General features: G+C 45.9%; 1 protein-coding gene across 2 annotated transcripts in view; it reads right to left on the bottom strand.

Moving 5' to 3' along the window:
* The window catches only part of FAM120B (family with sequence similarity 120 member B), a 970,087-nt gene that overhangs the window by 95,544 nt on the left and 846,900 nt on the right, over window positions 1-27,643 (bottom strand). For both annotated transcript variants that reach the window (XM_078649083.1, XM_078649082.1), the window contains one exon: window positions 17,682-17,784. In XM_078649083.1, coding sequence (XP_078505209.1) covers window positions 17,682-17,784 — 103 coding nt within the window. The remainder of the gene's footprint in view (window positions 1-17,681; window positions 17,785-27,643) is intronic.

Raw genomic sequence — 27,643 nt, 5'->3', positions numbered from 1 at the left:
TGGTTTATCCTAAAAATGATCAGGAAACTACTACCCTACATCCCTATGGATTCCAGTAAAACTGTGGTCACCACACTAGCTCTGTCGAGACTTGATTACGGGAATGCGCTATATGCCGGGATGCAGGCCCAGCACCTGGCCAAATTGCAACACCTGCAAAACTCGGCAGCAAGGTTGATACTAGATATCCCTAGATCAGAACATATATCTCATCACCTGGATACCTTACATTGACTCCCCTTGGTAAAACAAATTACATTTAAATCTTTATGTCTAACATACAAGGCACTCCAGGGCTCTGGACCACTGTTCCTTAGAACACATCTCAAGCCATATGTGCCCATAAGAGAATTACGCTCTAGTCAGGCAAAATTGATACTGGTCCCTCGCTTCAAACAAGCTAGGTAGTGGGTAGAAGCTTCCTACTGCATGCAGCCAAGGATTGGAACCGACTCCCTCTTGCTATCAAAAACAGCACCTCCCTGTTGTCCTTTAGGAAATCCGTAAAAACCTGGCTGTTCAATTCCCGCTAAATTATGCCTCCACCCAGTGCATTGGTCACACGTTTTTCTTTAGCGCCAAGACGCCCACGGGCATATGCACGCTTTACAAAACCACAAATCAAATCAAATCAAATCTATTGCTGAATAAACTCTCTGGGGACCCTTCAACACTGCCAAAAACACACCGATCTCCCTGATACGATCCCATTCCACGCCAAGGTCTTAGAGAAAATAATCAACAGACACCTCACCGAATCTTCAACGACTCTGGACAGAGGAGACACAATGGGCCTCATCATCCTGGAACTCTCCGCAGCATTTGACACAGTCTCTGAACCTCATCCTCATCCAATACCTACATGACATTGGAATCCAGGGACACACACTCCAATGGATCTGCTCCTTCCTGACTGGACAGACCCAGTCAGTCAGCCTGGCAACGTACACCTCGGACACCCGTGACCTCATCTGCTGAGTTCCACAAGGATCCACCCTGAGCCAGACCCTCTTCAAGACATACACGATCCCTCTAGGCAATATCATCCGCTCTCACAATATCACTGTCCTCTCCTATCTTGACGAACTACAACTCATTCTCTCCCTCATGGACAAAATGCCCAGTACCCAGATCAAGTTAAATGCCTGCATGACTGAAATAGTCCACTGAATGAAGACCAATTATATAAAGCTGAACACCAATAAGACCAAAATAGTTCTCTTCGGAAGAGTAAATCACTGTGGGATTCCACCTGGAGGCCAACAGAGCTAGGACTGACACCCACCTCTACCACATACAACAAAAACCTCAGGATCATCATCAACAGCAAACTTGGCATGACAGTTCAAGCCAATACAGTAACTGCTTCATGCTTCCATACCCTAAAGATGCCGAGGAAGATTTTCAAATTGCTCCCAATGAGCACCCAGAAAAACATCAAGCACACCCTGATCACAAGCAAGCTGGACAACAGGAACACCCTTTATGCCGGGATAAAAAAAAAACTGCAGACCATTCAGGACTCAGCGGCCATAACCACTCTCAAACTCCCATGCCACACTGAAGGATCTCCACTGGCGCCCCATTCAGATATGAGCACAATTCAAAATCATCACCCACAGTTTCAGGGCACTACATAACACTGGACTAGCATACTTCTACTATTGCTTCTGCTTTCATAAACCTTCCAGACATTGCCACTCGTGTGGCATCCTACTTGCACAAATCCCACGCATATGAAAACGAGATCCGGCGATCGAGCCTTCTCCTACATCGTTCCGAAAGCGTTGAATGGCCTGCAGCTACACATAGGAGCCTTCTCCTCACTTCTTGAATTCCGCAAAAAGCTGAAGAACTTTCTTTTTCAATTAGTCCCACTAGGCCCTAGGTGCACCTAAACGCACACCTGCTGAGCGTCAGGATTCCCTCCAGGGTGATAGCACGTTTACTAATCTGCAAACCAAAGGGACCGTTCCTACCTAATGTGGCCCAGCATCCTACATCAGTACCACACCAACCTGGTCACTGAACCGGCAACATAACAGTGAACTGGGGCCAGCCCTCACAAGGAAGAAAATTGTATGCAGCTGAGAAATTTAAGTGGAGGCAGTCAAAAATAACACTCAGAAGTAGTTATTACGCCCTACCTATTACGCACCTCACCAAACACCTTCTACTCAGGCGCCATCAGGATCAAATCTGTGTTGACAGCCAGCCTGACTAGCAGCACTAACAACCTTGAATAACCTGGTCAGTCATAAGTGAAACAGAGCTCCAACAGGTAGGTACTCCACATGCCAGCAAGAGGAAGGAAAGTGTATAAACACCTGTCACAAGACAAATCAGCAGTCAATGTGGAACTTAAATACTGTCCCTTGCTGGGGGGCAGGAGGAACAAGTGGCCACAAAATAAACAACCATAACACCAACTACTAGAAAGCCTTTGACAAACACATTTTCCCATACAAATACACTAAATTCAGACACATCAGTTTGTCCGGGAACTGTACACAAAGTGGCTCAAACTGAGACAATGCAACAAGGTGGCATGCAAAAGAAATACCTCTGTGCAGACTCATCCCAAACAGCACGATTCTTTAAAAACCAAAGACCCATTCCGACATACTCCCCAAAGCATTCAACACTGTTTGGTAGAAGAAGCAGGAAATGACAATGACAAACCTCCCCACTTCTGATCACAATATCCCACGCTGGCACCATGCCCCGGCAGCCACTGCAAGGCAAGAGCAGATGGTGTTCAGAACAGGAGTGCTGACATCGCTTGTAAAGTCTCAGACCAGTAAAATATTCAGGTCTCCCATTACATCTGTACATCCTCTAGCAGGGACATCTCCAGCCATGGAAGTCGACAAGCCGGGAGGAGGAACAGCAATCATTCTCAATGAGACCATACAGTGTACCACCACCCCCAAGGAACCTCTCAACTTCAAGCTCCACACGGACGACAAGACAACCATCAGAGGCACCCTTGCATACCGATGACCAGGCCTGCGCTCCACCTTCTGCAACACCACTGCAGACTTCTTTGCACCCCTAGCTTTAGACTCCAAGGACTACATCTTCCTCAGCAACCTAAATTTCCACATTGATGACTTCAACAACAAAAACACTGCACACCTCCTCCAAGGTATGAGCAGCTTCGGATTGACCCAGATCGTCCATGACCCTACACACATCGCACGACACATACCAAACCCAATTTTCAGCTCCAGCAACTGCTTCAAACATAGCCATGTCACAGAACTCACAAGGACTGATCACTCCATCGTCCACTTCAGCACCTCCAGCTCTGCACCGCCACCCCCAAGATGATCAATGCCCCACCGGAGGTGGCACAAAATCTCAGAAAACACCTCTAACCCTGCTACCGCCACCCACCTCAAACAGGGAGTGAGAAACTTCAGCGTCTGGATCACTAATTATGCAGACAGCATCATCCCCATCAAGAGCAACATCCAGAAAAATACTCCAGAAAGGCCAGTTGGTACACCCAAGAACTCAAAACAGCAAACCGGGACAGCTAACAGCTGGAGCGGAGATGGTCACCAGCAAGGACACCTCTGACGGGCAGCCGTCACAACCTCCCTCAACCTCTACCACCATCTGCTGAGGGTAACAAAGAAGACAGCCCTTGGTGCACACATCGAAACCCGCGCCAACAACACCAAGGAACTTTTCAACATTGTTAAGGAATTCTCCAATCCGGCTGCGAGCAAAAACAACATCATACCCACGCAGGAACTGAGTGACAACTTTGTCCACTTCTTCCACTAGAAGATCGCAAGCATATACCGAAACTTCTAACCCCAACCCATGCCTACAGACTTCCTCCACAGACATGTCACCACCAATAACCGACACAAGCCACAACACACTGACCACTTGGAACATCCTCTCCACCCAGGACACCACATCCACCATGAAATCAATCCACAGGGCAGCTCCCACAGACCCAGTGCGGCGCCACATCTTCAACCTCGGAAACCAAAGGATCGGACAGGAACTCAACACCTCTATCACAACTGCAACATTTCCTGACAACTGGAAACACACCGAAGTCAGACCACTCAAAAAAACCTCCACCTACCCCAGTGAACTCAAAAACTACTGGCCAATCTTTCTGCTCACATTCCCATTGAAAGTAGTGGAAAAGATCATCATAATCAACTCATGAAATGCCTGGAGCAGAACCAGCTACTCAACGACTCCCAAGTCGACTTCCAGCAGCAATCACAGCACCAAAACCTCCCTGATCGCAGCCACTGACAAAACCTGAACATCCTTGACCGAGGAGAAACAGCAGCTTTGATCCTCCTTGTTCTCTAGGTGGCCTTTAACACCGTATATCACCACACACCGATTTAAAGACTACACCACATCGGCATCCATGGGGATGCGCTCAGATGGACCACCTCCCACCTTTCACCTCTGAAACTAAGGAGATCACCTGCGATGTCTCGCAAGGCTCATCCCTCAACCCCACGCTCTTCAATGACCCCACTGGCCAACATCGTCAGATCCCACGGTCTCAACATAATTTCCTATGCAGAAAACACCCAACTGTTTTCACTCACTGATAACCCCACCACCACAAGAACCAACTTCCACAGAAGCATGACAAACATCACTGACTGGTTAAAGAACAGCTACCTGCAGCTCAACATAGACAACATGGAAGTACTTATGGTGAAGTTGGATTTTAAATTACCATTCTGAAAATGGCACTTTTAGAAAGCTGAATTGTTCTTACTTAAGCCATTTGGTGTCTACTGCCTGTCTGATCACACGTCCAGAGTGGGTGACAGCTGAGCTTTGTGTATTCCTCTTAGACAGCCACCCACAATGGGACCTTAGGTGTGACTTGATGGGCCATCTTGGCAGGATGGGAGGAAGGAGCTGGACCCAGCCTCACTTATAGCTGAATAGGCTGTGTCCTGTCCTCACACAAAGAGCTGCAAACCCCCATGTAATAAGTCTGAAGCCTCTGCAGGCTCTCTGTGCATTTCAAAGGGCTATATTTGAAGTCTTCCTCACTATAGAGGTCTAGCTGGCTATAAGTACTGAACCTATGACACCACCGCTTCAGTACACTTCTGGACCTATGAGGACTCTGCCAGGAAGGACTGCTGTGCTGCTGAAAGGACTGTCGCTCTGCAGGAATGCTGTTTTGCTGAATGTCATACAGTAGACGAAGTATAGTTCGTCAGAGAAGACTTTATTTCCAGCTAAGCACATCCTCCAACCGTCCCATTCTCCAACTGTCAAAACAGCTGACAGCCTGGACAATCACCGGAGCATTCCAATGGCAAACAAAGGGACAGAAGGAAAGAACCAAGTGAAAGGGACAAGGTAGGATAACTCAACATATTTACAATACATTTTTTGGTACATTACTAAATCCAATTATGACAATAGTGAAACATTTCTTTACAACAGAGGTTATGTGCATGAAGAATACATAAATCACAACACATCTTCTTCCTATGAGAAATATATATGAAAGCATAATCTTTGTGCCACACAGGAACGGAACGTCTACGTGGCCTGATGGTGAGTCCGCTTTGAGTACCAGATCTGGAGGAAGGGGTCACATCCCATTAAAAGCCTTCAGCACTAGAGTCTTTACAGATGGAGATCCCATCCATGCTTCACACCCTACCATCCTCAAGTGTAACCACTTTGGCACGGATCTTGATGATTCAGAGGGGTTTAGAATATTTACTATTCTCACTGCTTCTTGTGTCAGGGATTCTTACCACAACCCATTCACTCACCATAAGCTTGCCTTTCTTGACTCCGTGTTTGGTATCAAATCTGTTTTTGCAGTCAGATTGGTGTTTCAGAATGCATTCACTCACCTTGTCAGAATCTACTTTTCGAGGTTCACCACCCCCATCCAACTAGGAAACAATTTAGTTCCTGCATGTGTACCTCTTAACGTTTGGAAAGGTGGAGCACTAGTAACTGAAATTGGAGGCAGTGTGATAAGACCACAATAACCTCTAGACATCAGTATCAACAGGGGCCCCAGAAACTTGGGCTGCCTGGATGCATTCTTTTAACAGATTTACCCTTTCCACCGTACCCCTGACCTTTGGACAATACAGGGTAGTTCTAAGATGGCCAATGGATAAATCACTCAGGAATGATTTAATCTTATCAGAGGTGAACGGAACCCCATTATCAGTTACAATAGACCCAGAAATCCCTTCACTCATGAAGGTATCAGACAAAAACTCTATCATGTCATTGGTGGGGATGTGCTTGACTGCCTTGACAACATTCCAAAGAGAGAAGTAGTCAACGAGGACTATAAGGTATCTGCCTGACCACACAGAACCATTGATAGGTCCCATGATGTCCAAATGCAGCTTATCCCACGGTTTAGCTGGAACTTCCACAGGAGACAGAGGCGCTTTTCTCAGGGTTTTGCTCTTGTCACACAAAGAACAAGTGATACACTAATTTACTCTTCCTTCAACTAAGCTATCCATACCAGGGAGCCAGGAAGTATCATGCACCTTGGCTTTTGTAATACTACTTCCCAAATGTCCTTCATGAGCAAAGTCTACAATCCTCTCCCACAACTCCTTGGGCGGAACTATTTTCTCACCTCTCATAACCATCTCCTCATAAATGTGCAGTTCGTGCCTTCCCTCCAGAACCCACTAATCTCTTCCTGTGATCCACTAGACTTAGGAGGCCAAACATGAGTGATTTTGTCTTTCAAAATCAGAAGAATACAATCCTTGCTTTGTACACTTACACCACTTGTCTTTTGAAATCCCAGGGCGTGTAATTAGTAACACAGGATCGTCAACACCAACCACCTCCTCCACCCCATCGTGACATAGAGGCAACCGTGACAATCAGCAACCAAAGTTTTTTTTTACCTTGAATGAAGTCAATTTTAAAGTTGTATCCCTCTAGCCCAAGGAGCCATTTGGAGACACGGGGGGTGGAATGTTCCCCCCCTTTAGAGGAAAACATATATGTAAAAGGTTTGTGGTCCATTTTCAAAGTAAAAGGTAAACCCCATAAAAGAATCTGAAATGCGTGACGGCCCAGTAACAGGCCAAGGTCTCCCTCTCAACAGAAGAGTAGTTGGCCTCAGTACCCTTCAGGGACCTAGAAGCGAATGCCACAATTTTCTTTTGACCCTCCACCACCCGTACAAGAGCCGCTCGCAGACCTTTAGTACCTGCATCAGTATACAACAAGGTTTTGTGAGAAGTGTCAAAGTTTCCACGCATAGGCGCCTCAGCAATGGCTTGCTTGATGTTTTCAAAAGTCTCATTGCATGCCACATCCCATTCAAACCGGGCCCTTTTTTCAAAAGGTGTCTCAAAAGTTATGTGTAGCTAGCCAAATCCTGCACAAATATGAACATTTACTCAACTAAACCCATGAACGAGCTTCTTAACTGCCACCACCAGGCCATACTTAGGCTTGATTCCGTCCTTCGATATTTGGTGACCCAAATAATTTACAGATTCCACAGGGTAACATTGTGGTCAGAAACAGAATTACCATAAATTAGTACATCATCTTGATAGTACATGACATTGGCTGCATGCTTAAGAAATTGATGCATCACCCTCTGGAATACAGCTGCTGCAGTAGCCAATCAGAAAGGCATTCTACAAAATCGGAAGGCATGAAAAGGAGTTATGAATGAAGTCAAGGATTTAGAGTCAGGATGAAGTTAAATTTGGTTGTACGCCAATGAGAGGTCAATCACACTGAACCAACTAGCATCCCGAATCATGCTGATCATATTGTAGATTTTGGGTATAGGAAACCGGTCAACCCATATGTTGTGGTTAAGGTCTCTAAGGTCCACACATAGACGTATACCTCTTCCCCCTGATTTTTGGGCAACAAAAATGAGAGCCAACCATAGCGAGCTTTCAACAAGCTCGATGATGCCCTGACTCATGAGGGAATCCAACTCAGTCTTCAAAGGTTCTCTCAATAGGTTTGCTATAGGACGGGCCTCATGCACAAATTCCTCAGCAATTCTGCACTGACCCAATTACTCAACAACAAATACAGGTTCACTGCTGTTGGGATCTAGTTTGATGCCTAAATCCTTTTGGTGTTTCAATCCCAGTAAGTGGAACCCTTCTTTGCAACCTACACCACCCCACTGGTAGTTTTGTCTTTAACATCAATGTGCATGTTCAACATACCTAACAAGGGAATGGGATTCTTGTTGTACCCACCAGGATTGACATCTGCTTCTACAAGGGAATATTTGTTGCTTTTAACTTTATCCACAAAGGTATCATAATTGATAATGGTAAAAGGAGAACAAGAGTCAGCACACATCATCACCCCTTTTCCATCCAAAAGAAGTTTGCAGGTGGGATAATCACTACTACCCAGAGCATTCTCCAACTGTCAAACAGCTGACAGCCTGAACAATCACCAGAGCATTCCATGGGTAAACAAAGGGAAGGAAGGAAGGAACCAAGTGAAGCGGACAAGTTAGGATAACTCAACACATATACAATACATTTCTTGGTACATTACTAAATCCAATTATGAGATAGTGAAACATTTCTTTACAACAGAGGTTATATGCATGAAGAATACATAAATCACAACACTTAACTCCTGCCTTGCTGTGCTGGCCTGCTGTCTGCCTGCCTGGGTGTGGGGACTGGACCTGCATCACTTGAATCCAGAGTGACTCCAAAGGGCTTGCTGGATGACCTTCTGATCTGAAGTCTCAAGGACATAAAAGACTTCCAACTCACCAGCTTCTGCACCTAGACTCTGCCATCTGAGAGTCTACCCTGCCAAGTGATGCCACCCCTGTCCTGGACCCTTGGATGTGGATCCTCTGCAGAGCAGCGCATTTCAAGAAAAACTGACGCATCTCCTTCGGTGAGCCTTGCATCTTTCATCCAAACTGATGCATCACCGCTGTTGCGTGGATTGGGCCCATTTCAAAAGACTCACACCGCTACTTCATCTTGCATCTAGGACTGACGCATCACCTTCGGAACCACCACTGCGCAGCAGTTTTCCCAGCGCAAGCGCCTCACATTCCCCGTCGACAGCAACCTCAACAACGAACCTCTGCATTGCAGCTTCACTGCTCATCGGAACTGACGCATTATTATTAGGATTATTATTATTATTAGGAAGCTTGTAAAGCACTATGGTTACTCCAAACGGAGTGTCCCCACGCTAGGACATAGATGAAACCCAGCAACCCTCCCATGCCAACCACCTTCCTACGCAGACCTCCACACAGAGAAGGCACACAATTAATTTAGACCTCCCGAAGGGTGATGGAAAAGCCAGGTTTTCAGTTTCTTGCGGAACAGAGACTCCAACTCAGATGTCCTCAGATCCACAGGGAGCTCATTCCATGCCTTGGCTGCCAGGAAACCAAAGGATCTCCTGCCAGCCCGAGCCTTCCGCATTGTCTCCACGCACCTTCAACGTGGAACCATGCAAATGTTCCGCAACCAGGATTAAGGTTCTTTGGTTCAGCTGGCCTAACTGGGTACCTGTAGCCAGCCCGCGCTCCACCACGGTCGGACTGAACTTTTTACTTTGGCCCAGTCAAGCATGACCAGATATCTCGATTAGCGCTTTTTGCTTCTAGGCACTATTTTTCACTATAAACTTTTTTATTGAATATCTCAAGCTCTACCAATTGGATTTTTATCGTTGGGGTCTTGTTTTATTTATTAAATAACGTTCTATTTGTCTAACCTAGTGCTGAATATTTTTGTGTGGTGTTTTTCACTGTGTTACTATTTGAACTGTTGCACAAACACTTTACACATTGCCTTTAAAGTTAAGCTTGACTGCTCTGTGCCAAACTACCAGAGGGTGAGCACAGGTTAATTTAGGGTTTGTCTGCCTCTTACTTACCCTTACTAGGATTGTGGTTGTTCCTGCCTAGTGTACATACCCCAGTCACCCACCAACACAATTTCAAACATAGTGTACAAAGTGACCATCGTCGAGGTTAAAAACACCCACCACTAGTGAGAGAAAAAAACACTGATAAGTGTACAAAAGAACATAGTGAAAAATGGCACCACCACTACTATCCAGAAATCACCCCCAGTGTGTAAAAAGACAAAACAATAGTGTGAGAAAAGACGCCACTATCAGTATACAAAGACACCACCACCAGTGTTACAAAATACACCACTATTAATTCACAAAGTCACCCACCACAATTTGAGAAAGAGGGTTTAAAAACAGCTCAAGCACTTGTGAGAATGAGACGGAGATGGTTGCAGGGGAATAGAGACCTCTCAGCTCATTACTAGACACTAAAGTTCCTAATAAGTGGCCCTGTAACATAGGCAATCATTTTCAGATAGAGATTGATAACTAATGATTCAAGCATTAGGAAGGTGGGCTGAATGTCGAAGCGCATCTGAAAACCTTTTCTTTTCACTTGTATGTTTGTTCTTGATATTGCATAACATCTGTGAAGATGGAATGTGTACATTTCCTGTGTGCAGTAGGGCAGGTGAATTCCTATAAATAGATCATCCTATCATAGACTGCTGCACTAGCGTCACGTGTTGTGAGTTGACAAGCCACTCCTGACTGGCCTTTAGTGAGTGTGCAAGGACTTTAGAGAGATGTCCAAGGGATTTCAAGGCAAACGTCTTTCCAGAAGCAGGTACCTGATGCGCTCTGTGGCTGAGAACACAAATATTGTGTTTGGAGCCAGTGAAAAGTAATTGGCCCATTTCTAGATACTGGCTATTGGCCACACGCACCCAAGTCGGCACGGGCCGCCCGGCGTGAGCAGCACTTAACGAAGGTAGGCCTCCTGCTCGGCTTGGGTGTTGTAATTCCTGCTGGTGGGCCAATTTTTTCAGGCTGGGCTGTGCTGGGGCCTGGTTGGGTGCACCACACATCAGGGACGTCACAACGAGGCCAGACTCTGAGAAGGCCGCATGAACTGGTGACAAACAAGCAAGGCGCTAGGGCGGGACTTTAACCACTTCGGCGCTCATGACGAGCTCAGCTCGTCATGAGTTGCGCCGCTCGCACGCTGATGATGAGCTGAGCTCGTCATGTAACGCGGCTTTTTGAAAAACGCAGCGCGCAGTGGGAAAATCGCTAGCGCGCATGCGGTTAAGCTGCGAGGGCGGGGAGCGCGGTTCACGTGGCCAATGTAATTATAACAAGGCCGTCATTGTCCAAAAGACCACTGCAGATCTATTGAAAACGTTAAGAAATGTAACACCACCCCTAGACTAGGGAGTAATGTTAAATTGCATAACATTTTCAAATCACATCATACATACTGAATACCGAATGTTGAGAACATCCAAGATTTGGCAGTTTAAAGAGCTGCAAAACTTTATTTATGTTTACCTGCCTAAGTTATGAACAGAAATAAAGGCAGTTTTATTAGAGTGAGGCAGACTTAAAGCTGACGAGGACGGCAGGTTGACATGAGAAGGATGTTCATGTGAAATAAATAAAATGCTACTCTGAGCAAACTTCTTGCTATACACTTCTGGATGTACGAGTTACTTACCTTCGGTAATGATGTATCTGGTAGAGACGTTGTCTAGCCGCAGATTCCTTAACTTAGAATATCCCCAAGCGTGAGACTGGATCCGGAATTATTTTTGCAGCAGCACCTCTGCGCGCCAGGGGACAGCGCCACACGACCCCGCCCTGACGTCATCCACCTACGAGGTCATATAAGTCCCTCCCGGCGCGCTGATGTCAGTTTTCTTCGGAGAAACTTTTCCACGGCACAACCGGAACCACCAACAAATACTGTGAAAGTATGGGAACAGTGTGCGAAATAAAGAAGGAGGATGGTGCAAGACACCATCGTAAAAGACAGAATTAGACACTGTCCACATTTAAGTGAAAAAGCTATGAAAAAGAACCCCGCAAAGCGAAGCGAAGACCCTTCCCCAAGTGCAACAAGGGATGAATATCTCAACAGACAGAAATAGACTGTTAATACCATGTAGAACTGTGCCGTCCAGCAAGAACGGAGCACAGAAAGAATAACAGTCTACTGCAGGAAGGTATGAAAAGACTGGTACTTCCCCATAGTAATGGAGGTCTGAAACAGAGCTCAACAGATCCCGAAAGAAGACGACTATAGAGGAGACAAGAGCCCTGACTCAATAGAGAGGCGGGAGGGAGGGAGGGAAGGCAGCAGGAGCAGAAAAGAAGAGAAAGATGAATCTTCTGATGAAGGTGAATCAAAAGGCAGCATTTTGCAGGAAAGAAGCCCCTTGGAGGGAGTTAGCTGCATATGGCAATTCTCAAAGGGGTGCAACAATGCGACAATGCAACAATGAGAGCACCCGTTAGAGAAAAAACAATGGCAACTGAAAGAGGCAAGTGGAGAAACCCACTTGGCAAGGTCCTCGCAGAACGGGGAGGATGGGTGGGCGTTAAGGAATCTGCAGCAAGACAACGTCTCTACCAGACACATCATTACCGAAGGTAAGTAACTCGTACATCTGATAGAGACATCTAGCCACAGATTCCTTAGCTTAGAATAGATACCCCAGCCATACCCCGGGAAGGGGGGGGTGGATCTGCGACAGAACAACAGAAAGTGCCCAAGCACTGAGCCGGCAACAGTGTGACGGACAATGGGGAAGGCTGTGGCGGAACAGCCAGATAGCAACCCAATTAGCTTGGAAGAGCAAAGGATAACGGGAGGCAAGGCGTCCCAAAAATGCCAGAATGGTGCTACAGCATACCCATATAAGTATGAGATGTAGAAATTGCACCAGCTACATACCAGAACAAAAGAGAGAGAGAGTTCCAAACAAAGGAGGAAGAGGGACCACTCTCAACTTAATAGTGCACTATGTGGACACCAACCAAAGGTTGAGGAAAATATAAAGAGATGCAACCAGAGGCAACCAGGCTAGCCCACGGAAGGAAGGCCGGAGAGGCTAAAGCCAGGTACCAAAGGGCAAGAGGTAGAAACTGAGCAATGTCTTAGAAGTACAGGCGGGAACAAGAAACACAGCAAGTGCAAACCCAGTCACCAAAGGGGGGACAGGGGTAAACAGTAACAGTCTGAAGCACGCTGATGCGGGTCACTACCGAAACATGCACAGAGCAGGCAGCCACAGAGACAACAAGGTGGCGTAACTAAAATAAGCATAGGACTGCCCAACCAGGCAGTTTGAAGACTAAGGTGAGAACAAACTTACAAAATACAGATATGCAGGGTGCAGACCCTAGGACGACTGACATCAGAAGAGCTGTCCTGCAGGCACAGCTGATACAGTATAAAGTGATACCTAATGAAAGGGGCACATCGGAAGGAAGTGGCAGCAGAGGCCAACAGAGTACCAACAGACAAATAATGTAGGAAAGAATCTCAGAATTCTAGACCACATCCTCCGACAGGGAGGAAAAATCAACCCCCGTCCAGAAAGAGAGACATCGTTCAGTATCTGAACACCAATAACGGAGAAGTATAAAGCTGGGGAACTACCCCAGGGAGAGGAACGCAAAAGGGACCCTATTGCTGAAGATGCAGGAAAAGCAACAAAGTACACTTAAGTGTACTGAAAGACACCCTGCCGCGTAGGCCACGGGCAATCCCGAGTGCAGCAATGAAAAAGCTCCCAGACACATAGAGACAGGACCAGACCTTGCAGCAGCGAAGAGAGGTGGAGATGCAAGAAGAAGACTACCCATGGCAACCTGTATATATACATATAAATATATATATAGCAAAGAAGGGTAAACGAGCCACAGCCATGCAACATGGGCATTATATGAGCACACCTAGTGCATTAATGGTAGGTGGTAGTCGCCTTTTAAGAGCGAAAAACACCATGAAAACCTCCCAAGGAGGAGAATGAGGCATATAAGCAAGACAACCCATGACGTATAGAAGATAGCGCCAAGTCACAACATTGAACACCGTACAACGGCAAGATAAGAGCACCAGGGGATGCATAGACCCCAAAAGGATCCCTAGGCCCACTTGACATAAAGCAGGACTATATAATAGATTACAAGTACCCCACTTGGAGTATGGCACACCCCAAACAATGGGGAACACCTCTTAGGGCAAACCACAGTCACAGGACCAGACACCACAATCTGTGGAACACTGCCACAGTAGGCTTACTACCAGCTCAAAATGCATAATGCATCTAAAGGATGCTAAATGAAAGGATAACCACTCCGGAACATGCGAAAAGAAGACCTGAGGCTTACCGCCAGCTTAAAACGCATAATGCATCTTAAAGGATGCTAAATGAAAGGGTAACCACCCCAGAACATCCGCCTGAGAAATACAGGCTTAAGGGGGAGGGCGAAAGCCCGCAAGGAGGCGCTGAACAGCCGATTTGGCGTGGGCATCAAACAATAGAACCCCATCAAAGGGTAGATCAACAAGTCACTCCGGGATATTCTCCAGGAAGACGCTATCCTGCAACCAAGCATGGCACCGCAAGGCAACCGTACCAGCCATAGCTCGGCCTAAGGCATTGGCAGTATCCAAGGCCGAGTGGATCGTAAATTCAACTAGGTCACGGCCATCCTGGAGAAGATGAAGGAGGTCAACACGAGCGCCTTCAGAGGTGGCCAAAAGGAGAGACTCTGCAGAGTCCCACAGGGCAGAGGTAGTCCGAGTCAAGACACACACTGTATTCAGTGAACAAAGGGCAGTGCTAGTGGAGGTGAAAATGTTATGACCCCACGACTCTAGCAATCTGGACTCCCAGGAGGGAAGAAGCATTAGCCGAGGCATGAAAGGGAAGGCAGTTTTCAGCACAAACCCCTGCATGTCTGGGTGACCAAATAAACAAACTGGGTCATGTGGAGCAGGACGGTGGCAGTGCAAGATAGAACGAGCCACCGGATCACCGGAAGCTGGCCGAACCCAGGTGCCCAAAAGGGCGTCATAAACAGAAGCTTCAAAGGGCAGAAGCGGCTCCACATTCCCCTTGCAGTGGTGGAGGACATCTAGCAGGGGGTCCACAGGCAATGGGACCGATGGGGGCTGCATGTTTAGAACACGAGTGGTCAAGGAGACTACTCTGAGAAATACCACATGGGCCTCGGAAGCCCTCTGAGGAGGGGCAGCAACTCATCTGTAGGTGAGGGCTGTAAACTAAGTCGTCCAAGACACAGAGGGTGCGACCAATGCCCAAAGGAAGGGAGCCCCATTGATGAATGGGGGTCCTGATGGGGCTCCTGAGGAGGCCGGGAGCCTGCCGGGTCCAGGAGCTCCTGAGGAGGTGGGGATCCTGCCGGGTCCACAAATTCTAAGGGGGCACAGGCAAGGATATATCCGGCGTTGCCGGACGTGAAGGCGACGCCAAACTCTCTCCAGAAGCTTCCGGAGAAGAGTCAACATGCCGGCGTCGACACTTCAGTCGGCGCCGACCGTGCCTCGTCCGGTGGCGACTCGGCTCCATTTGGTGCGGAGTCTGCCCCGTCCGGCGCCGATTCCACATTCACCACAATAAGCTCCGCTTCCGGAGAAGGCGATGGCGCCGGCGCCGGAGCCGGGGAGGCAAGCCTTCGGCGCCGCACCGGTGCCGACTCAGCCTCAACTACAACAGGCTCCGACTCTGAAATAAGAAGCGGAGTTGGAACCGGGGAGGTGGGCGCCGACCCCGGCTCCAGACAGGCGGCTGCCTACCAGGAAGGCCGAGGTGTGATCGAAGTAAGGCTTTGAGCACCAGCAACCACCTGCGACGCCACAGGGAGCCCCCCAAGGGGTTGTATGGGTCATAGAGGGTGACCCAGCCAGGCCGCACCCTGACAACACTGTATCTCCTTCGTCCCTGGAAGGCAAGGGCTTATTTGGCACCGGGGGCGAACCCACCGGCGAGTCCGTCGGGGGCCACGTAAATAGCAGAGGCCCCGAGGACGCCCCAGGCACAGGAGAGGACCCAAGGGAGGCCTGCAGAGCCACGGCATAGACCTCCATTTGGGTCCGAGTCGCCCCCGTGCACGGGAAGGGGAGGGGAGGAGCGACTCCCGGGGGCGCACGTACGGAGGGCTCCGGGAACTAGTGCCCCTGACAACAGCCGAAAGTGAGGTCGAGGGTCTCGGCGACATGCGCCGCAACTTAACTATAAAGGGCGAACGAAGTCTCCGGGCCCCAGAGGGCAACCAACGCCGCAACTGGAAACCAGAGGGGCCTGCCGGCGAAGAGGAGGCCGGAAGACGAGACGACTCCAACCGGGATAGGCGAGCCGAAAGGAGCTCCATCCGGCGCTCCCGCCGGGACTTCGGCTTGAGGTGTTGGCAGGCGTCACAATCCGTCGAGTGGTGGTGTTCGACCAAACACCACATACAGATAAGATGTGGGTCTGTTGCGGACTTGTGCCGCGAACAGGAGGTACACGTTTTAAAGCCCAAAGGCATCACACACTGTTCCAGACGCAAAGCGCCAAAAGGGGCCTGAAAACAGGCCAGAGGAACCGCTTACTCCGAATCCGCGCTGCACGCGGAAAAGAAGGAAACTGACGCCAGCGTGCCGGGAGGGACTTATATTACCTCGCTGATGTCACGCACGTGGACGACGTCAGGGCGGGGTCCTGTGGCGCCGTTCCCCAGCGCGCAGAGGTGCTGCTGCTGCAAAAAAATCCGGATCCAGTCTGACGCCTGGGGATATTGTAAGTTAAGGAATCTCCGGCTAGATGTCTCTATCAGATACAGATATACTCTTTTACTGTGGACATTTCATCTATGTTCTCAAAACTATTCTGCGATGGTTGTTGGGGGTCTTTGTGTTCATGCTAAAGGACTTCTAGAATCAACACTTTATTATTATAAAATTCCAAAATGCAGTGTGGCAGTTAAATAGGGATAATGTGCTAGGATCCAATTTAAAGTTAACCCTGAAGAAAAGATCATACCTTAAAACATGTAATATATATGGGTAAAACATGACTGCATTGTTAAGAAAATAGCACGGGTAATAATTACAAACGCAATTGTTCTAAAGGGCGCGTTATACATTTCTGAAATATTCTCTTCACTTTTAAAGTAAAATGTGTTTGCCGTTTGCTTTCTGCTGATGTTTATTTTGCACACACAGACACTTCAAAAATGCCTCCACAACCACATTGGGGAAATTGACCGAAATCCAGACTGTGGCAGGTAACAGAGTCGTCTTCTATATATTTTTTATTTTATAGAGTTGCAAATAGCGCAAACTTGACCCAAATCGGGTATCAGAGCGCTTTACATAGCACCAGTTGCATTACACGAGGAGACATTAATTGTTGTTAGGCACCGGGAGATTAAGTGATTTGCCCAGAATCACAGGGTGTTCAGCGTCATTGCCGAGACTCAAACCCAGTTACCCCGATTCGAGGTCGACGGCGCTAGCCGTTAGGCCAACTCATCTCCTCTTATTGACAGCTACATACAGTAAATGAGGTAACTGTATTTGAGTTCGTGCTAACTATTGGAGGGGTGCCCAACTATGACGTGAACTAATACCGTTTAGCGGTATTTAACCTGGACATTAAACACATGCACCACTTCTAACTGTCGCCAGAGATTAAAGGGTTGGAGGTGGAATCACCGGCCTCCGTTTTTTAGGAGAAGCGCTTCAGTGGCCTTAAGAATTGTCCTATGGTGCCTATGCATTAAACTGAACCTGCCAACAACCATTAAAACAAAGGAGATACTGCACCGACCTTGCCCAGTCTCCCGACGGTTGTTCCGAATGGTTCTGCTCTTGGCTGCACAGACGCCACTTATCACAGACTTGAGACTCTGGAACTGGGCGTGCATGGATTTCTGAAAGAGAAGACAAGTAGACAAGTCTGAGACTTTACCTTGGCAGAACAGATTCCTCATCTGTAGATTTAAACGGGTGAAAGCAAATTGAAACCCTTTGACCTGTGGTCAGAAACAACATTCCCCTCTGCTGTGCACATTTGCTCCAATCTGATCAACACTCATCTCCTCTGCTACCGAGGTAGTTTCTTGTGCATAATAATCGCACCACTTACAATATAGGGAGTTGTAATCCTAAATCAGGTACCTTGGGTCTACAGTGGCAAGGGGCTATGTTACCACGAAGCTCACAATTGGCTGCAGGCTGGTGAATGCAACTGTGTGCTTTGTATAGTTTGAACTTGAAACTGCTGGAAGGGACCACACACTGCTCGTCTTATGAGAAAAATGACGTTTTGGCAAATATATGAAAACATATTATGTTATGTGTATTTGCAAAGTGCACTATCACCTATGAGGGTATTCTGGTGCTTAGGAGGTGTGTGTGCATAGCCCTTCCTATGATATGCTGGATAATTGGAAAGCTAGGTCTTCAGCTTCTTGAGAAATTCAAGGAGAAAGGGAGAGGCTCTGGCATGAGTAGGGGGTTGGGTTACACTTTAGGAGTGATATAAGGAAACGCCCCTCCTGATCTGGTTCTATGTACATGTCGGATGTGTGTGAGTAGTCATGCAGAGCTGAGGAATCCTGGTGGTTGGTGGAAAGAGATGCGACTGATAAGGTAGGTGGTGACTAAGTTGTGTAGTGCACTGAATGTGTGTGAAGAGTTTGAATTGAGCGTGTTTGTGCATCAGGGGTCAGTGTAGTTCCCTGAGATGTGGTCTGATGCAAGTTCTGTGTAGGTGGCTGGGGATGAGTCTGGCTGGTGATCCTGGGTAGAAGGTGTTCTGATAGTCCAACTCGCTGGAGGCTAGGATGTGAGTGACAGTTTTTCTAGTGTTGACTAGGAGCCATCTAATTTAAACAAAAACATTAGGTTCACGAAACACAATTTTCAATTAGTACAGAAGCATATGTGCAGAAAAATACGTTATTGCAGGTATGTATTTTACTGCCACAATGACAGACGGGTTGGTGAGTTAAACATTGTATATTATAGAAAGTCTCTGTGGCCAACCGGAATGTGCCCAGACACATTGGTGGTTAATAAATATAGTCAGTTATCTAATTTGTTTTATTACACATCCTGTTGTCACCGAGTCCTCATTGTTTCCCAAACACAAAGAGATGATGAACAGAGCCCTGAAACTTTTCAGACACTCACCCACAGTCACAGATCTGGGTTGAATCCATCATCATTCTTTAGCTCACTTAGCCACCTCAGTTCAGACCCAGTGAATTGCAATTCAGTCTTGACCCTGTGCCTCACAGGAACAGTCCTGCCCGAACTGCCAAGCCAGGTCTTCCCTGAACCAGAAACAAGCATCCTCTGACCGACTTCGGTGTAACACCCTTTATCAGCTAGGCTAGCTTGAATCCAGTGGCAAGGTGACAAGGGACCCATGTCTGGGCATAACCCGCCAACTTATGGCAAACAAAGCAAACACAAGGCGATGATGAATGGAGCTCTAAAACTTTTCAGAAACAGCCCCAGTCACAGATCTTGGTTGAATTCATCATCATTCTTTAGCTCACTTCGCCACCTCAGTTCAGACCCAGCTATATGCAAATCAGTCTGGACCCTGTGCCTCATGGGAACAGGCCTGCCCGAACTGCCAAGCCAGGTCTTCCCTGAACTGAAAACAAGTATCCTGGGACAGGTTTCGGGGTAACACCACTCATCAGCCAGGCTAGCTTGAATCCAGTGGCAAAGTGAGCAAGGGACTCGCGTCTGGGAATACCCTGTCAACTTATGGTGAACAAATCAAACACAAGGAGATAATGGATGGAGCGCTGAAACTTTTCAGACACTCTCTTCCAGTCACAGATCTGGGTTGAATCCATCATCGTTCTTTAACTTGCATCGCCGCCCCAGTTCAGACACAGCTATAAGCAAATCAGTAGTGACCCGGTGCCTCATGGGAACAGTCCAGCCCGATCTGCCAAGCCATGTCTTCCCTGAACCGGAAACAAGCATCGTGGGACCGGTTGTGGGGTAACATCCCCCATCAGTCAGGATACCTTGAACCCAGTAGCAAAGTGAGCAAGGGATGTCATGTATTCCTATAGGTTCTGAATCGATCCCCCTATTCCTGACCCTATTCTAGTTAAACAAACCAACAAGTTAACTAGCAGTCAGCCCATGAGGCAGAAAACCCCCATGATGCAGATACCGTTATCTGACGCAGTCACACTACGGCACAGGAACGTGTTATCTGATTAGGTCATAACACTTGCGATCTAATTAGACAAGCAATATTCCTCCAGCCCCTGATAAGGCATACGGAGTTCTCATAACAAATCAAACCTATGACAACCTGGGCAAAACCCTGCGGCCATTGTTTTGATTTCACCGAGAACTTTAGTAAAAGAATGTGCTAACGAGCAAGTCGTATGACATCCTTATTGACGTATCTATGTCCATCCTTACGTCAATCTCGGCACCTTAAAGGTATAAATATTACCGATCTTGCCATATGCAAACACACGCGTGGTGACGAGACGGAGCAGCCATACTTGCCGAAGCGAAGAGCAGAGCAGACCCCGCTGGCAGCAGCCCCGCCTTTCTGACGCGCTGAGAGACGCGCTGCTTTCTCCTGCCGAGAATCCAGCACTGGCGTTTCTGGGCAGCCCTCGCAGGCAGCCTGGAATATCGAGACCAGAGAGAGAGATACCATTCCTCATTCATCCTAACTTCCAGGTACAGAACTGAATAACCCCTCACAGAGAATTCTTTAGTTATTCACTTGGCAAAAACAAACTTAACTTAAACTGTAACTATCTATTCCCGCCCACGTATTAGACCTAGGTCAGGTACACGGGGTAGGCGTATCTAGAAACACCAGTTGAGTACGTTTAGTCAAATGTATATGTGTATGTAATATATTTTATTCATTTTAAAACATCTTATGGCTTAGAAACCATATCAATGTTTTTACAGTATTATTTTATACTATTGCTTTTAATGTATGCACTTTACTTAACTATAAGTATTGCAATAATATCGATCCATTTCTCTTGTATGAGAAAAGAGACTGATCAATAAATAACACCTTTTTATTGAACACGCCCGTCTCTTCCTTTTCTCTACATTCTGATGAGACTAAGAATGTACGTACTGACTGAGTAAAATAATTTGCCTTTTGTTCACACGACTCTCGAGATTGACTCTTGATTAGGGGAGAGCAAAGTTGTCATGTTCTATGGTTGTCAGAAACTAAATCCCTTCTTGTCTAATCAGGGAAGTTAATTCCTCCTTGAACATTCGAGAAAGTTTCTAGTGAACTCTGAGCTAAGCTGGCAAACCCAAAACTTTAAGTCTAGTATCGACAGTAGTAGACCTAGTTAACGTCTGGCCTAGGCCTTTACTGCTGTAGGTATTATTCCAATGCGCAGAGCCTATTGGGAAGATAGGAACTACACTACATGGCGCCCAACGCGTTTGGAAAGGGCGATAAAACTAACGTAAGACATTTAGAGTAACTCAGTCGTGCTTTCTCACTCAGACCCCTTTTCCCAAATACTCCAAAGACGTCTGGAGTGGGTGAAAGGTTATATCCGCCAGACCTCGCAGGAGGGAACTCCTATGTATGGTTCTTGGTATAGTCAACGTTGAAGGATAAACAGTTCCAAAATATTGTGCATCTAATCTTTGTTTCCATAAGAAACCTGATCTGCAAACAAACAAAATAACCTTCAGGACAGTAAAATGTCAGAAAATGAAGAAGAAAGAGAGGCAGTTAGATTAACAGCTGAACTCGCAGCGGCTGATGCTGCAGCACTAGATGCAGACGGGGATATAATACTCATCCCAGTCATCAAAAGGAGATCTATAACCCTTAAACTTATAGAAAATGGACTGACACCTAGAGGTGGCACAGTCATATTCGTAATTGAGGCACACGAATATCGGCAGACAGAGGTATACTATTCATGGATACATTTTCCAGCAGCAAATGCTGTAAAAAAGTACTTCCACTATTACAAAATAGAGGAACCTCCTAATGAGTACACTCCTTTCGAGGAGGTGGAAGTACCACTCAAATTTCAAGAGCATTTGCTCTTATTTGATGGCGCCCTAAAACATAATAATCACATCACCAGGCTCGGTCCTTTAGGTAGACCAGGAGCAACGTGGCCGGTCCAAGCCGGATACACACCACATCCAGACATCAATGGGATGTCTGCAGCAGAGCTGTTAACACAGCTAAAACAATTAATAAAAATTCATAGACAATTAGTTCAGTATGTGATGCGGACTTCAACAATTCAGCCAGCGATTAAACTTCCACAGCTGACCCCTCATCAGGGGAACACAAATAAAATTACACCACAGAACATCCAATCCTGCCTAGGTAAAGTACCGGCTAAACGGGAACAAATACCATTCTGGTTGGCACAGAAAATTACCCAAATTGAGGCGGTGTTTCCTGACACCACCCCGCTAGAAAAGCACAGGATTCTGACTATCTGACTCCCAATGGGAATCGCACCACACATAGAGGACTGTGACACTTGGGGTACAGTCTTTGCGTCCATCTACACTAAAACGCACGGTGTTCCATCCATTTCGGTAATACCAGATGTGCTAAAACAAATTCAAGATGAATATGGTCCTGAACCCGCTTTAACTCTTGGTATGAAATTACTGAAAGACTTCAAGCAGGTCTCGGCTATATTATTAGCCAACATAAAAGGTGAAGCAGCAAACGTGGCGATCCGCCAGAGGTTAAAAGAGACAGATATAGCAGACCAACCAGCTGAAATTGCCAGAATCATAGAAAAATCCTATGAGGAACTAGGTAGAGACAGTTTAGGTGGAATACCAGTAAAACCACAACTGACTGAAAGTCCAGAAAAAATATTTTTTAATAATAATTCACCAAAAAAGAACTGGGATGGAAACAAACAATCCAATCCCAAAGAAAAGAAATTCCAGTCCCGAGGAAGGTCTCCTAGGCGAAGAGAAAAATCTCCGAACCAAAGACACAGGTCACCTCAAAGTGACCCCTCTGGGAAAAGATATAACCTTAGAAATAGGGATAATATAAAAAAGCCTGATAGATATCAAGACATTGATACACGTCCCTCTCAATCTTTTCAGACTTCCTCGCAGAAATCGGAAAGAAGAGGACGATCAGAACAAAGAGAAGAGCACGCCAAGTCCAAAGACAAGGAACCTGCTCAACTAAAAAAGAAATTACAATTTCCAAAAAAGAAGGTAGCCAGTATCAAGGTAGTTAACAATGCCGAGAATACTGAGGACACAACTGAAAAACGGAGAGTGGGCTCAGACAATGCTAGACAGCGCAGCAGAAGTGAGCATAGCTCGCAAAGTCCTTATGAATCATCTGGAGACAGTGGACACAAATGAATATCTTCAAGTGGAAACTGCAGACACCAGGGTTAGCAAACCTCACAAGATATACGAGATAACATTACGTATAGAGGGAGATAAGACTAGGAAAATAAGGGGACTATTTTGGGATAACCTCTCCAAGGGTTATGACATCCTTCTAGCTGAAAAAGACTGGCCACCAGAGTTTGTCAGGGAGTGCCCTCATGGCGAAGAAGTAATTATGCCTGCCTTCTCAAATCAAATTCCAATTCATAAAAAATACACACTTGCTAGAAAATGGGCAGTGGCTCTAGCACCTGCTTTATATAAAAATCACGTGGGATGGGATGAGGATTCTCCTCCTCACAAAATCCAGTTAAAATCACAACCAACTGCACAAAGGCAGTACCCAATTAAGCAAGAAGCTAAAAAACAGGTAAATGAAATACTAGATCAGCTAGAATACCAGGGGGTGATTGAAACTTGCACCTCACAAATGAACAACCCTTTGTTTCCGGTCTCCAAACCAGACAATTCATATCGTCTAGTTTTGGATTACCGACACCTTAACACATGTTGCAAAACTTTTGCAGTGCAAAACTCACACAGTGCTGCACTAATGAATAACATAGTGCGCAAAAAATACAAAACAACCTTAGACATCTCTAATGGATTTTTTTGTCAAAACATAGCACCAGAGAGCAGATATTTAACTGCATTCTCAGTAAATGGCACTCAAAAACAATTCTGTCGGTTAGCCCAGGGGTACAAGAACAGCCCGGGGGTATTCTCAGCGAGAGTAACAGAATTACTTCAACTATATGATGATGAAGCATTATCTTATGTCGATGACATTTACTTAACAGATGATGACTTGGAGACTCACTTGAAAAGAGTGAACACCATAATACTTGGGTTCGCTGCAGAGGGTTACAAATTCAACTTTAAAAAATCCAGAATTGCCCATCTGACAGTCCTGTTCTTAGGATATGAATTATCAAGCGAAGGCAAAAGCCTGGCTGACAATTTCCTAGAGAAATGTGCCGTACTCCAAGCACCTAGAACACTAAAAAACCTACAGTCGATTCTAGGCTTCCTAAATTTCGGAAGAACATACATTGCAAATTACGCAGAAAGGGTCAAACCCCTTTATGATCTAATTAAACCAGATTTTAAAAGATCCAATTGGACTCAAATACACACAGAAATTTTGAGATCCTTACAAACAGACATGCTAATTAAAACAAAATTAGAAACACGTGATAACACACGCAATCTTGTGATTCGAGTCATCCCAGGGAGATGCGGATTCACATACCTGACCTCTAATGAGGGAGAAAAGGTACCAATTGCATTCAAATCACACTTGTACACAGAAGCTGAACAGAAATTCAGCAACAAAGAAAAATTGTTCATGCAGTTCAAACCGCAATAGCTAGAGAAAAAGATCAAGCGGACGGTAGACATATCACAGTCAGAACAGCAAAATCAGCCTTTGAGGCACTAACAACACCGTGTAATTTACCAACAACAGCATTGAATCCGGAATGGATACAATGGGTGAATTCAATCACAACGGACAAAGTGTACTACTACTTTGATCCAGAACTAGAAGAATTAAAAAATCTAGAATATGAAGAAACATATCCTCTGCCAATCGACATTCTGCCTTTACGACATTACGCCTGTGTAATCTATACAGACGGACATGCTCAACCGTCCGTTTGGGGAGAACAAGCATACAACCCCACATGTGAGATTACAAAAGAAGTGTGGCGCGGAGGTAAACTAAAACCTCTATTAACAAAATCACACTCAGTAGAAACTAATTCAGAAAAACAAACTGAAATATTAGCTTTGAAAATGGCGCTAGATAATGCGGATCGCGAATTCCCGACACTTATAGTGTCAGATTCATATTACTGCGTCAAATCATATAACAGCGATTTGCAGACATGGATTCAAAACGGTTACAAAGATGACACAGATGCACCAATAAAGCAGAAACTGCTCTGGGAACAAATAGCTCTTTTACAAAAAGAACTACCAAAGACTCACGTGACACACTCACTGAGTCATCAGCGTGATGGCGTTCACGTTGCAGGGAATTCATTGGCTGAGACAGCCACAGCGGCAGCCACTAAATCGGCTCCCGTAGATCGAAAAAAGCGTACATTAAAATACATTGACGGTGAAACAGTGCTGGCAGTGAAAACGTCATCAAAAGGCGACTGCTCAGCGTTACCGATCAACTATCCACTCAATTATACATACATAATCGATGCAAACTCCGTCCCTTTTGCTCGAATCCCTGGAGTGGGGGATAGGGTGATTCCAAACATGGACAGGAGAAACTTGTTAATCGCAGACGCACACATGGGCGAGGGTCTCAGACACCTTAAACTAAAAGATTCTCTGGAAGAATTACAATCACGGTACTGGTGGCCAGGCATGAGCCTGCGTCACACCATGTTTGTAAAAAACTGCCCAAACTGCAACAGAGATCGCAGTGGGTAGAGAAACAGTTTAATACCTCGTCGTTCTACTCCAGGAAAAATCAGGAGTAAAAAGGAAGGGTTGCGATTAACATATACAGGCTAGTTCCACTTATAATGTAGATCACCAGCACTCGGCTGACGTCCGGACTGTTATACAAAGATTTGCAGGTCTAAATGGCATATACGCTAAGCGCATGCTACGTTTGACTATTATTTTCACTCAAGCCCTCCAGCCTGGGGGGAAACATGGCCAAATGAGCATAGTCCAGCGGGAATCTTCTCACTTCCTTCCTGAGGGTACGGGACGGTGTAAAGAAAAAACCAAGGCATAAAGCAATCTATAACGGAAAGGATATTAGGTTCGGGAGCTGGGTGGGTCAAACATCTAATAAGTGTCCAACGTAGTCTCAATAACTTGCCAAGAAATTCTCTGAAGGGATTCAGTGCGTACGAATTATTATTTGGAACTAGGATGATGATCTCTGACATTGATAGTCAGACTTCAGTGGTGAAAGAAAAAACCTTTGATATCAAAGACCGTTTGGCTATTTTGCAGGACTTAAACAAAACAAGAAAAGACCTGAGCAACATAAAGTTGAAACAACAGCCAACAACCACTGAAGAACCACCACCTGTCCCAGCAAGACCTGTCTGGATTCCAAAAGTCGGGGATCTAGTCAGGGAAAAGATCGCGGTAAAGAAGGAATTTGGGCCTTCTTACAGAAAAGCAGTTCCTGTCTTGTCTGTCAACGGGACAAGATCAGTTGTACTACCGCCACTTGCTGGAAAAAAGGAGAACCGAGTTGTATCAATCGACCTGGTAAAACCACAACAAGTGGCCGATAACAAACAGTAGGCCAAGTGGACTCCCAATAAGTAGCAGAACACCAAGGTTTGCTACCAGTACAGAGGTCCTAACAAAGAGGCTCATCACATTCGAAACGCCTACAGAAGAACAACAAGGACTATGCAACAATGCAATAGAACTAAGACCTCTGAAAACCCAAATAAAAACATTTAGCAGAGACACACCACTCTATAATGAAGTACCAAGTGAAAATGCAAGAAACAGAAATCCTGAACCAATTGGAACAATTGACAGAACTGCATCCGGCTACTTCATAAACTTCGATGATTCCTCTGAGGGCTTCAGCGAATCAAAGACACAGCCATCATCAAAAACCTTTAAAGACAAAGCTAAGGAACTTTTGAGACAACTGAAAGAAACATATCTGATTTCCCCATGGATTGAATTTTGGGTGGGTTTTGGTGCATTTATTCTCATACTTTGGCTCATCATGGTACTTACTTTGGGACGCTTCATTGAGGGAAAATATGCTAAAATGGACACAGCAAGTCAGAAAATCAACTTGATCCTCAAACCACACACATCTTCACACGTCGAGAAAAGAGAACTTTCTTCAGCCAACTTCACAGCCAATCCGATACCTGGTGGGGTAGCCTGGGACAACACTGACTATGAAATTTATGGTCCGGTCGAGATCCTGAAATATCCACACCAAATTAAGATCTCATTGAGTGACTTTGCAAAACCAAACTCATTTGCTGATGATTGGGACTTCGAAAGCATTAATAATATGATGTCTGACTTAGTAATGTCTGCTAAATTTACCAAACATGATTATTTGCAGGGTTCTACAAATTATGACAGTATGTATTGCTATAACCACTATGGTAACCACTTTTTACATAGATCTGCACAACCTAGAAATGTTTTAAATTATAATCAATGGGAACATTGTGCAACACCTCCAAAAGGGAGCTCAAGAACCGTTTACGACAAATATTCATATTTTTCAGGTTTTAACACAAGTAATGCTGAAGCATTTTATTTTAAATTGTCGAACAAGACAGGAACCAAAACCATGATAACCAACACAAAATTGTTATATTCAGACTCATT

This window comes from Lissotriton helveticus, chromosome 6 (genome assembly GCF_964261635.1).
Source record: "Lissotriton helveticus chromosome 6, aLisHel1.1, whole genome shotgun sequence".
Classification (NCBI taxonomy): domain Eukaryota; kingdom Metazoa; phylum Chordata; class Amphibia; order Caudata; family Salamandridae; genus Lissotriton; species Lissotriton helveticus.
Note: the sequence above shows the minus strand (reverse complement) of the source record. Positions and strands in the feature narration are given on the sequence as shown.